This window comes from Amia ocellicauda, chromosome 7 (assembly GCF_036373705.1).
Source record: "Amia ocellicauda isolate fAmiCal2 chromosome 7, fAmiCal2.hap1, whole genome shotgun sequence".
NCBI classification, from domain to species: domain Eukaryota; kingdom Metazoa; phylum Chordata; class Actinopteri; order Amiiformes; family Amiidae; genus Amia; species Amia ocellicauda.
The window spans coordinates 5,328,194-5,340,000 of NC_089856.1; the positions used below are offsets into that span (position 1 = coordinate 5,328,194).

At 46.4% G+C, this 11,807-nt stretch overlaps 1 protein-coding gene across 1 annotated transcript in view; it reads right to left on the reverse strand.

Annotated features, from left to right (window-relative positions):
* The window catches only part of LOC136753801 (adhesion G protein-coupled receptor L1), a 77,085-nt gene that overhangs the window by 28,726 nt on the left and 36,552 nt on the right, over nucleotides 1–11,807 (reverse strand). The window contains exons 6-12 of the mRNA XM_066710192.1: nucleotides 9,244–9,429; nucleotides 7,731–7,911; nucleotides 7,022–7,144; nucleotides 3,214–3,419; nucleotides 2,609–2,782; nucleotides 2,226–2,435; nucleotides 943–1,163 (exon numbers count right to left, since the gene is read on the reverse strand). Coding sequence (XP_066566289.1) covers nucleotides 943–1,163; nucleotides 2,226–2,435; nucleotides 2,609–2,782; nucleotides 3,214–3,419; nucleotides 7,022–7,144; nucleotides 7,731–7,911; nucleotides 9,244–9,429 — 1,301 coding nt within the window. The remainder of the gene's footprint in view (nucleotides 1–942; nucleotides 1,164–2,225; nucleotides 2,436–2,608; nucleotides 2,783–3,213; nucleotides 3,420–7,021; nucleotides 7,145–7,730; nucleotides 7,912–9,243; nucleotides 9,430–11,807) is intronic.

Genomic DNA, 11,807 nt, shown 5'->3' on the forward strand with positions numbered 1-11,807 from the left:
TGCCCGTGCTCACGCAGAGTTGGATACCGAAACGCAAACTGGCAGGCGCGCTTAATGGAAAAGCTACAGCAACAAGTGGTGAAGTTTTAGGTTGCTGTTTTTTCTGCAGTCTTTCGGGCAGCGAGGAAGCACAACACACATGTTGTTTCCACTGCAGAACATTTCTGACAGGCCAATGAATTATGCGCTGCTCCCCAATGATACCTCAAAATCCGGCTCGACTTTGACATGTTTTTAATTAGCTGAACCACTGGGCACTGAAACAGTATTAGTCTCCCAAGGTCAGCTGGCACTGTGCAGAAACTTCCATCTGCTAGCGGTCTCTTGGTAGTCTATTCTGTGGTAGAGAAAATGGGATGTTTAAACCATAGAAACGAGTCAGTAAGGCTTGTTATTAAGAGTTTGTTGTTGTATTTATTGTCATGTTATGTAAACATGCTTCAGGTCATTTACCTGAGCTTGACTATGATAGAGATACCAGATGCGAGAAAATAAAACACTGAAGGATGCCTTTATAGTAAATACAATGCCGATCCTGACTAATATTTTCTGTGGGGCGTCCTCACAAAGGTCAGGTGACGCCACCCTTTGCTCATTCTCTCCGGCGGTCCGTTTCAGTGGTCTATGATAGGAACATCCACGTTCCTCCACATGTCTATGTCAATGGTTCCCCATGTCCAATCAGCAGCACTTGGTAGGGTTGAAGATGGCGGCTCAGCTCATCTCCTCTACAGCAGTTGTCCAGACCAAGTTTTGGAGAGCCCCAGTCCAGAAGGTTCTCTAGGCCACCCCTCCCATCATCAACACTACCTTTACACTAATGAAGCAGGAAGCGCTTTTGGTTCAATTCAGTAACGTAACGATCCCTGGGCCCCCGTGTGTGTGAAAAGACACGGCGGCCCTCTGAGGTGTGGAGGGAAAGGGGCCGTGGGAGGTACTCACGCTTTCTTGGTCCCATAGCTCCGGTAGTCAATGGCTGCCGAGATGCCCACGACCAGGGCGGGGAAGCAGTAGCCGCACAGGTAGTAGTACTTTTTGCGGGAGTACTCGCTCTCGAACACCTCCACCAGCATCAGGTACAGGTGCACCCCCTCCAGGCACATCCAGGAGAAGGCAGCCAGGAAGAAGAAGTGCAGCAGGCCGGCGAAGATGGGACAGGCAATCTGAGTTGGTGGGGGGCAGAGATGGGGAGACAGAGGGTGGTTGGTGAAGGGTTGGTTCAAGCAAAGGGCTTCGACGGGAATGGACCCCACACTTCGGATGTCTCGACCACAGAGGCACAGTCAGAGAGCGGGGGTGCGTGGAGTTGAGGGAGAGGCTGCCGGTGGGATTCCAATGCTATTTCCCTGGTGATCAATACTGTCATAATAACAACAGGAACGTGACTGGGATAACATGCTCGCTCACAGCCTTTTATTGTGCTCTAATATTCAAGGGCCGTGGAGCCATTACCAAATCCAGTGGACCTGAAAAAGCCTAAGTGTAAGTCGATAATCAGAGGCGTTCCTGGTAAGCGCTGCACAGATCAGTTCTCCGCCGGTATTGGTAAACGATGCGAACTGGAAGAGGAACGCTGTAATGGGAATCAAACGGAGGGGAATTTAAGCAGCACCTTATTCAATTACCCTGGATTGGGTTCGTGGTGGAGCCGCCCACAGACAAGATGACATCGCGCAAATGAGAAGAGGTCGCGTCGGATTCATGCCCACGTAGCCCCGGGTAAATCCAGAAAAGGGAAAGACTCTTGGCGTGTGGAGCACCGGTGTTGAAATCCTAAAAGCTACTTTACCTTTGTGGAGACATGGCAGACTTGTGTTCACCCTTTTTCACCAAGGTGAGACTTCTCGATCCCAGCTCTACCGGTTACCACCCGTTTACTGCTCAATCAGAGGGTTGAGAGCGGACCTCTGGGAACTGGGCCCAAGTGAAAGGACGAATAGGCTAGAATTGTTTGTCACAACAACAAGAATGACTTCTTAATGAGATGGCCAACCCTTGTTTAGGGTGACTGATATGTCTGATCAGAATGGTATAAAAGGTATGATGGAAGGGTACTGTAGTCCTTGTACACAATTACCCGACCTATCTTCTGTAATATTTGGCACATTGACCTTTTTTTGAAAGTTCTTGCTTTTCACTCCTGCTTCCGGACGGCGTTGTGCTTTCAGTTTGGTTACTCAGCTGGCCGCCTGTCCTTGTACCCCGCCCCCCCGCCCCGTACTCACGTCGTACTGCGTCTTGTCGATGCCGATGAGGAAGAGGAGCTCGGCAATGAAGAGGTTGATGCACAGGTTCTTGTGGATGGTGTTGCGGTCGGTCTGCAGCCCCCGCAGGAAGCAGAAGGTGGAGATGCAGATGGCCAGGCACACGAGCGAGATCACGATGCCCACCCAGGTGATCACAAACAGGATGAGCTCGTGCATGCGCCCAGGGTACTGAAACACACACAGACATACATGCGGGGAAGAGACGGGCGAGTTAATACACTTGAACCTTATAGCTTTCCAACTGGCTTAATCATAGAGCACTGAAAGCTGCTTAAGACTGTCAGAGTGTGTGATTGGCAGTGTGTGTGACTGGCAGTGTGTGTGGTGGCGGTTGTTCGTACCACGGGCTCGTGGTGGGCCATGAGCACGGCGAAGTTGGTGAGGTGGCTGCAGGAGCAGGTGGTGTGGGTCTTGTTGGACTCCATCAGCCGGCAGCCCTGGGACGACCACTGGCCTGTCATCGAGCGCTCCGAGTAGTTCCAGAACGAGCAGTTGGGGCTAAAGTGGTTCTCCAGCTGAGGGGAGAGAGTCAAGCGTTACAGAACTGCACGTCTCTGAGTCTGCCCGCCAACACGTCCTCAGCACTCACTGCAGTCAACAAGATCATCTGATTCCGCCTATAACAAGCACCCTGGAGCAGCTTGCGTGTGTTCATCAATGTGGTAGCCTAGCAATCATCCGTGGAGCAATTGATTTCTGTACTGATTGAATCCATAGCTCGAGTTCAGCCTGAAGAATCTAACCCTGCCACAGAGATTGTCAGTCACACAATACAGGAGTCATATAGAGCAAAAACAAACATCATTGTCTGTGTTCAAACTGTGAATCCCACTTCCATCAGCTGCCAATTCAAATTGACCTGTTTGTAACCTGAAACTTGGACAAACACTATCTATGATTATGAAAGCTACTTGGTTCATGTTGTTAGTAAATGTGGTTCTCGTACCTGGAGGTGCTGCAGGGTGAAGATGACCGGCTCGGTGAGGAAGACGCGGCTGGACTCTTTGTTGATGGACGCCGAGATGACGTGCGAGTTCACGACCAGGCCTTTGTTGGGCGAGCCGGGCTCCAGGTCCATCTTCACCGTGGCGTTCTCGGTGGACAGGAAGGGGCCCAGGTTCTTATAGAGGACGAACACCACCTTCACAACACCTGCACCCCAGGGGAAAGGCCCGTAACTAGGGATGCAATTGAATCACTGTGACCGGTCAATGAGGGCGAGCATTAGAGGAGGACTGGGTTGATGAGTTGTTCCTGTCAATGTGTGTGCTGGGTGAACAGGTCCAGGGAAGGAAAATTAATTGGAAGTGCAGGAAATTACTCAGGCCGGGCCTTTCTTTAGTGGGGGGACAAGAAGACGAGGCTGTACGATCATAGACATGAAACTGAAAGGTCATAACATTTCAAGGAATTGATTTGATGCATTAAGTGCGCACTGAAACCACTAAAGGATTCTTCTGTATGACTTACTCTCAATTTTGTATTAGAACTATTGGTTAACTTGACAAATGTTTACCTAATGTGGAACAGCAACTGAGATTCAAACACAAGGTATGAAGCTGACGTTGCAGGTTAATGTCAATAACACTCAGGGCTTCTTTGTACAGGTAAATAAATAACATGCGGGAAGATTAAACTTTACTTAATAAACCTTATCCATGAAATAAATCCCACTTGCTGTGACAGAGTTTCCTTCACAGGCTCACAGGAGCACAAGGGCACAAAGATACACAGACATACAGGAATTTTAAATTTGAGTTTCATTAATGCACATATTTAAGGGCAAGGGCCACTGTGGGATGAAAGAGCTCTCTTTCCTTTTAGGAATGAACGATTGCATGAATGACTGACTGACTGACTGACTGAAAGCCTTTTAAAACTGACTGATGCTTTTTTTCTTCTCTCTTCCCAGACAGCGGCGATAATCTATCTTTTATGCTTGTCTTTATTCTTATTAGAAAGGAAAAAAAGAGAGGTTTGATAAGACGAGAGGCGTTTTCCATGGCTGCTTATCTTATCGACACCCAGACCCCCCCCACCACCGTCTACCCATCCCATCTACCGCCACGTGGCCGCACTCTCCTTCAAAGCCTGGCACGCGCTTTCCCCGAAGTCAAGTGACACTCAGGAGACACGGCTCCACTCGCGGGCCCCGGCTATCTCCCCGTCGCTCCTTCACTCAGAACCCCGTGCAGACGTGTCCTCTGTCAGTGAATGTCTTTCAAGACTCCATCGCTGCCTTTACAGAGCGATCCTTTGTTATTTCGCAACTCGCACTCATCACTTCTTCTCAAGGAGCGGCACACGTCAGAGCTCCAATGTCAAGAGATAACAAACCCCTGAGGCGACAGGAGGAGCCCAGTTCTCGCGCTGATCCACTGTTGCCTACTCTACACTGACTCTCGATCTGACTTCCCACTATGAGCGTTCAGATGCTGTAGGAGTCACTTTCTATAATGCTCAAAGAGAAGACGACGCTCCTTCCAACACATCTGTTCAGATTACACCTGTAGACCATTCGGATCTTCTCCTAGTACCAGGATTCTATTCACTGAAATGTGAATGATTGTTTTAAGCGATTCTGTTACCCCAGTAATGTTATAAGAACATAAGAAAGTTTACAAATGAGAGGAGGCCATTTGCCCCATCATGCTCGTTTGGTGTCCATTAATAACTAAGTGATCCAAGGATCCTATCCAGTCTATTTTTAAATGTTCCCAAATTTTCAGCTTCAGCCACATCACTGGGGAGTTTGTTCAGATTGTGATGCCTCTCTGTGTGAAGAAGTGTCTCCTGTTTTCTGTCTTGAATGCTCTGAAGCCCAATTTCCATTTGTGTCCCCGGATGCGTGTGTCCCTGCTGATCTGGAAAAGCTCCTCTGGTTTGATGTGGTTGATGTCTTTCATGATTTTGAAGACCTGAATCAAGTCCCCACGTAGTCTCCTCTGTTCCAGGGTGAGAAGGTTCAGTTCCTCAGTCTCTCAGTAGGACATTCCCTTCAGACCTGGAATAAGTCTGGTTGCTCTCCTCTGAACTGCCTCTAGAGCAGCGATATCTTTCTTGAAGTGTGGAGCCCAGAACTGTACACAGTATCCAGATGAGCTCTAACTAGTGCATTGTACAGTCTGAACATCACTGTTAATATGGAACACTGTTCATTTTAACCAATTGCTAGATTATAATTATCATTATTAATAATGATATTGAGCAATGTAGAAAATTAAACAGTGGGAAGTTCAAAAAGGCTTTTGAAAATCCCCTATGAGAATCCAGCTTTTAAAAGAAATACAAACAGAGTGAGTGTAATTCTCCCAGCTTTAGCAGATCTCTGGTATTGCTGATATGGCGCACCACCGCACCCGCCCCTCCCCGCTCCCCTCCAACACATGAACTCCCCCCGTCCCATTTGTTCGGTGTTTGGGAGTTTTGTCAGCCTGCTAGAAAAGGGATCTAGTGGGAGAGAGCAAAGCCAGCTGTATTATCCAAATCTTGTGTGTTTGGCGTCTGCAACTGCTCAGCCAAATGGTCCTGAAGCCACAAGTGAGAAGCCGCCGTTCCGAAGAACAGCCTTTTCTTTGGCTTTTTTGTTTTTTTTTCCATGGCCCGGGCTTTTAGCTCATCCTGATATTCCGGGGATCGTGAAGTGGCGGGTTCCCCCTGAGACAGAACAGATGCGATGTGTCAGACAGAGAAGAGCTCTCTGATGTAGCTGAATGAAGAACAGCTTTCAGTGTTTTTTTGTTGTTGTTTTTTTTAATTCTGTCTCTTTTTCCCTGCCTGTACGCACAACCTCACCACATTCAAATGGGGTGATTGCTGTCGCTAGGGAAAGATGGAAATAGCACAAAAAAAAAAGTTAAAACGCTGCATTATAAATTGACTACGGTCACTGCTCGGAAAGGGACGGGGGGATTGAGATCATGTTGGTGAACTGAAAAAGCGCATTAATCACCACACAGAAGGTTTTTATTTACTCCATGTAGTGTGTTTCTAAAGCAGTGTTTTTTTTCAGACGATATAATCAAAGGAGACTTTTTTTGGGTGGAACTGGAAGAATTTGGTGACCTGGTTAACCAACAAGACATTTTCCCCTCGTTTTGTCTAAGCCCACTATCGAGGAGGATTATTGTTGTTGTGGTTGTTCTGCATCGTCTTTTTCTCATCTTCATCGCGTTCTTTAGCAGCTTCCTTTATCCAAGGCACCAAATACAGTTTTTTCCTTCCATATAGACAATATCGCAAGAGTAACAACGCACAGAAATGAAATAAATAATCCACCCATTACAGGAGGAAACAAGGCTGAACATATTCAGAATGTTCCTGGATCTTTTCATCAGCTCTTCTTGGTACCAGAGTGGAGGACATCACCATTTTTTTAATCACCATTAAAATGAATCAAGATGTTGAGTTCAGCATCATACGGTTTATTGTGTTGCTTTCCTGTTGCAAAAGGAACCACCGGCAGTGTGTCTGCAGTCTGGTATGAATAGGCATTCTGTTTTTCTTCTGCTGTTTATTTCCTCACCAAGACTTCCTGCTCCCCTTTGAAAAACCCATTCCCGACCTGCCGCCATTTAATTAAAAAGGAGAAAATGCCTTTGTGAGATCGCAATTTGTCTCAGCATTGTGTCCAGTGACGCAATCCGGTTTTCTTTTTTACATTCGGAATCATTTTGTCCCTCACAAAATCAGAAGGTGCAATGAAAAGTGTGTGTGTGTGTACATGCGTGTGTGTGTGTGTCAACGCGTCTCACCGCTGCGACTGTACTGCTTCACAGTGGAGGCGGAGAGTTGGATGGAGCTGTCACTGGAGAAAGACTGGGGGAAGCTAAGATCCTGCAGGTCTGTCTCTGTGTTTAGGACCCACACCTCTAGAGCTGGGGGGAGAGAGAGAGAGAGAGAGTGAGAGAGAGAGAGAGAGAGAGAGAGAGAGAGAGAGAGAGAGCGAGAGAGGGGTTAATGCATCTAGGAGGCAGGGAGAGGCAGGCCAGCAGGTGAATGACGGACCCATTAACGGGAGAGAGGTGAGCACAACGGCAAACTGTTAAGGGAGCACCAACGTTAGGACACGCACATCTTCAGGTGATTGTCCGAGCAATTGCATTCGACCTCTGTTGCCATTACTTCCCAGTTTCCACCAAACGAGAAGCACAAAAACAAGCCTGGCTTTCAGTCCCACTGAAGAGCAATGTCACTTTAGCCAGAGGAGCTAAAACCCACGCTGGTATTTTTATCGGAGCGCCTGTCAGGGATCGGCCAGGCTCGAGTCAGCCGGAGTTTGCCCACAGCAACAACCCTCCTGGGGCATATCGGCCGCCCGGGAGCGCTGCCGTGCGAACACTTAGGCCATTCCTAATCAGCAGGCTGTCATAAGATCCCAATTGCAAATTCCACCACCCATCCCCTGCCCCATTTATGAATACAATAAAAGATTGATGAGAGATGGGCCAGTTGCTCACTCACCGATGTTGATGCCCTTGTCTATGAACTTGGACTCATACAAGTTGTTGGCCAGCAGGAAGGCCCCTTTCTCCATCACGTCCAGCAGCATGGTAGCAGTGTGGGCCTGCTCTGTCGAGTTCATGTCCTGCCACGACTCCAGAGCCTCCGGCCGCAGGAGATTATCGACCGTCTGGACCACTGCCTGCAACAGCCAGGAGAAAGAGACCGTTAGAGAGAGAGAGACAGAGTTGGAGAGGGACGCATCGCCTATGACTGTAGCAGAACTTTTGCCTTACCTGCCAAGGAAAAAATTACAAGCTTGCCACCTATCACGATTCAATTGACTTCTCAGAAGCCGCTTTCTACTGCTTATAATTGAAAAACGTAGTAGGAAATAAGTTTGTCATTTGTCTGCGCAGGGGAGTCAAGGTTTGGATGGGCTCTAGGCTGAAGGGGGAGGCAAACTCTGCGAGAGACAGTCAAGGGAAAAGGAGAGACGGTCAGAGAGAGATTCAAGAGATAGAGACCCATGCAGAGAGAGAGACTATTTAAGGAGAGAAAGAGAAATACACTGTTAGATCAATAGTGAGGGAGTGATAGTGACATTAAGAGAATGAGAGAGAGACTTTCAAATGGAGAAGAGATGATTAAACATGGGATTTTGAAAGTGACAGGTATTTTCTCGGAAGTGTGTGTCGAACCTAATACAATTTGAGGAGTCTGACGACCACAAACAGACGTGTGTTGTAGAAGTCAAATGGAGTCTATTTGAGCCTAAACTTGCTTGACTATGGGAATGAAGACCTGGCCATAAGGACAGTGGCGTTTGGTTGTGGAGGAGGGATGCAAAGCAAAGAATGCTGGGAAAGTGCGTTTGTTGCTGCATACTTATGCTCGGGAAGGTGAAAGTCAGGTGCAAGATTTGACTAGATCATCTTAAAGGATCATTAAAATAAACCGGACTGTGGGGTTAGCTATAAAACCTGCTGGATCGGGTCTATGTAGGACCAGCGCTGGCTGCTCCTGGTCTTTGACGCAACAGGAAGTGCGATGCAGTGACAGGAAACTGGGGAGAGTGTATACTGGTTCTCTAACCAGTGAAGGACAGGCAACAGTGTCAGTGGACAGCTGAGTGGGGTTTTACCTGGATATATGCTCGGCAGGTGCGCTCCCTCTTCTGTAGCTGAAAAAAAGAGGCTGTGTTACCATTTCAGAGAGAAAAAACAACTGCATACACCGTATTATATGGCTTAGGCTGTGTCACAGATCTCCCTTCTTTTGTACCATACGGGTACCACCCATTTCCTACTGCAAGTAAATTCAAGGTTGTAGGTGTGGCTCAGTGGTTCTGCACCATGTCTCAGTTTGGCAGTACTGTACTGTCCTGTAGAGTGATGTCACTGTGTGTGAGAACTTGAGCAACTGTAGTGTGGTATCTCTGTGTCAGTACTGTACTTTACCACACTGTGGCGTGGTGTCTCCAGTGTCTGAGCCCTGTGGCAGTATCACGTGCGGCAGTGCCTCAGTACAGTACCTTGTTGTAGTTGCGGGCTGCGGACTCCTTGTTGCCGGGCCTCAGGGCCTGCAGTTGGGCATCCAGGATGTCCAGCAGCTGCTCTATGAGGCGGACAGACGAGCTGACGTCCCCAGCATGAATCTTGCCCCTGGTGTGGTTCACCAGCTCCCCCGCAATGTTTGCTGCATTCTCTCCACTCTTAATCTGCAAGAGGACAGATTACGTCAGTGCATGTTTCCCATACAAGAGAGAGAAACTGCTCCAGAGGATGAGACTTGAAGGTTCACATCCACTGTTGCGGAGATGAAGTCACAGCCAGGGATAAGGAGTTTGCTGGCTGTCAATTAGCTCCAAGCATCAGCCTTAAACACAGTATTGCAATTCTACTTGCACAAGTGAGTTCTGTAAATTTCCAAGAAGTCACAGGATGTTCCTGGTCTGATTGGTTATCTTCAGAAACTGGGCAGAGTTTAAGTGTATCCAATCCTTTTTTCCTTCCTCTAGCAGTCAGACTAGTTCTGTGCATTCCGTGTCTATAGTCTGCATGTTGACATTTATGAATAAACAAGCATGAAGAACGAGCTGTCCAAGTACATATTTTACAGATGGCAACATCTTGCAACAATCACAACCCATATCAGTGGGTAAACAGCATGCACTTAACACAAAATCAAAGTGTCAACTCTTAACACAGCCGCCACAATTTAGACATGGGTAAGGCATTAGAACAAAGGAGGATACTTTAAACACATTAAATTGTTTTAGCTTTTACTTTCTAATCAAGATACAAAATAGTCATTTTTCTGCACACAAAAAAAACACACAGAAACAAGATGGTTATAGCCAAGAACATGTATATTTACAATGATTTGTTTCCTGGATGTGTTATATACTAGATTATGCCTTTTTCAAGAGATTTTGAAATCCATCCTGCACACTAATCAAGTTTTCCAATTTGAAATCATCCTGTATAAACAATTTCACACCCACATAGTCATTTATCACAACACTCGTACCAATACAACTACTATAACTACTTCTAATCCATTTGAGACTTTTCTCAGCAAATGAGTTGAAAAGTCAAACACAGTAAAGGATGTCAAATGTTCCTCAGCCCAGTCACATTCAAAAGGCCAAACTGATTTTTTAAATTTAATTTTGGCATTAAGGTTTGAATGCACCTATGGGGAAAACAATGAAACCAGTGCACACTTCATACAGTGAGATTGAGGCTGCCTGTCTGAACTGTCTCATCCTAATTCGTTTCTCAGCATACTTCACTGTGGACTGGCTGGTTAGGCCTATTGACTCGTTCAAAGCTAAAGGCAACAGCAGAGTCTTAGTATCTGTTGATCGGATGGGGTCCCTGGGCAGCAGGAGGCCTCAACCCATTCAGTAGCAGATGTCGTAGCTCCTGTCTTGTTTTGGGGAGATATTGCAGCAGGATTGAGATGGAATCCAAAACAGTTGGCAGCAAAGAGATGCTGGAAGGTTATGGGGGAGGGTAGGAAGCTTTCTGCTACAAACTTGTCACTGTGAGAGCTACAAGGCACTGATATTACAAGAGATCACACTTAGGCACCAAAAGAGAAGTGTATTTTATTTACACTTTTCTTTATTATGATTATTATACCGAACTTCTAAGCAGATGAACGTACATTTGAAAAGATATATGCAGTAGTTCAGCTTGAGGATGAATATACCACTGCACTCCTAATTGGAAAGAAGTGTACTAAGAAAAAGCACCAATGAACTATGAGCAAGTGTTTTATTGGATTGTTTTTGGTTTGGATGTGTTCCCTGTAAAGCAATAGAAAACAGAAGCTCTTTAAAGTCCTGAAGTGTTTTATCTACCCCATCTACAGGTGTACTGCATTTGAAAGTCTTCACATCGTTGATTTGCAACAATGTAATTGGGTGACTTTGTTTCATAAATGTAGCTCATTAAACTATACTTTGTGAACAGTATATCACTTCAGAGGGTATTCAACACTGCCTCGGTCGAGAGAAAGTGGTCCAGATTCCAGTTGGCTGCTCTGAGATAATCAATGCAGGGCCAGTCTGAGGTCTGTGTTCAATCAACTGGAGTCTTGCCAGATCTTCCCAGGCTGAACCGGTAATTCAACAAACTGAACATACATCATCGATGAATAAGTGTAGTGTAATGAACAGTATTTATTAGACTAAATGAATCACTGAATGGCCAGGCTACAAATGAGGGCTGTGAATTCCACTGCAACGCCATGTATCATCAATATCTGCCTGCCCAGATATCTATCTGTATTTATGGTAATCAGCTGTGGTCATCACTGAGGCTGAAGGCTGAACAACCATGGTGGATTTTCCCTTTGATGTGAATATGGGGGGACAAATAACAGAGGATAGTAGCCCACATGAAACGGCCAATTATGCAAAAATGACAAAACATACCCACTTTCTCTTAATTTGCAGTGCAATCTCATTCTAAATCTCAAAGAGAGCAAGGCAGTTAATGTAGTTTCTGAGACGCTTATGATGTGATGCTGTCACGATACCGTTCCTTGTGCGTCTAAACCGCCTTTTCCCATGTTCCTTGGTGACAA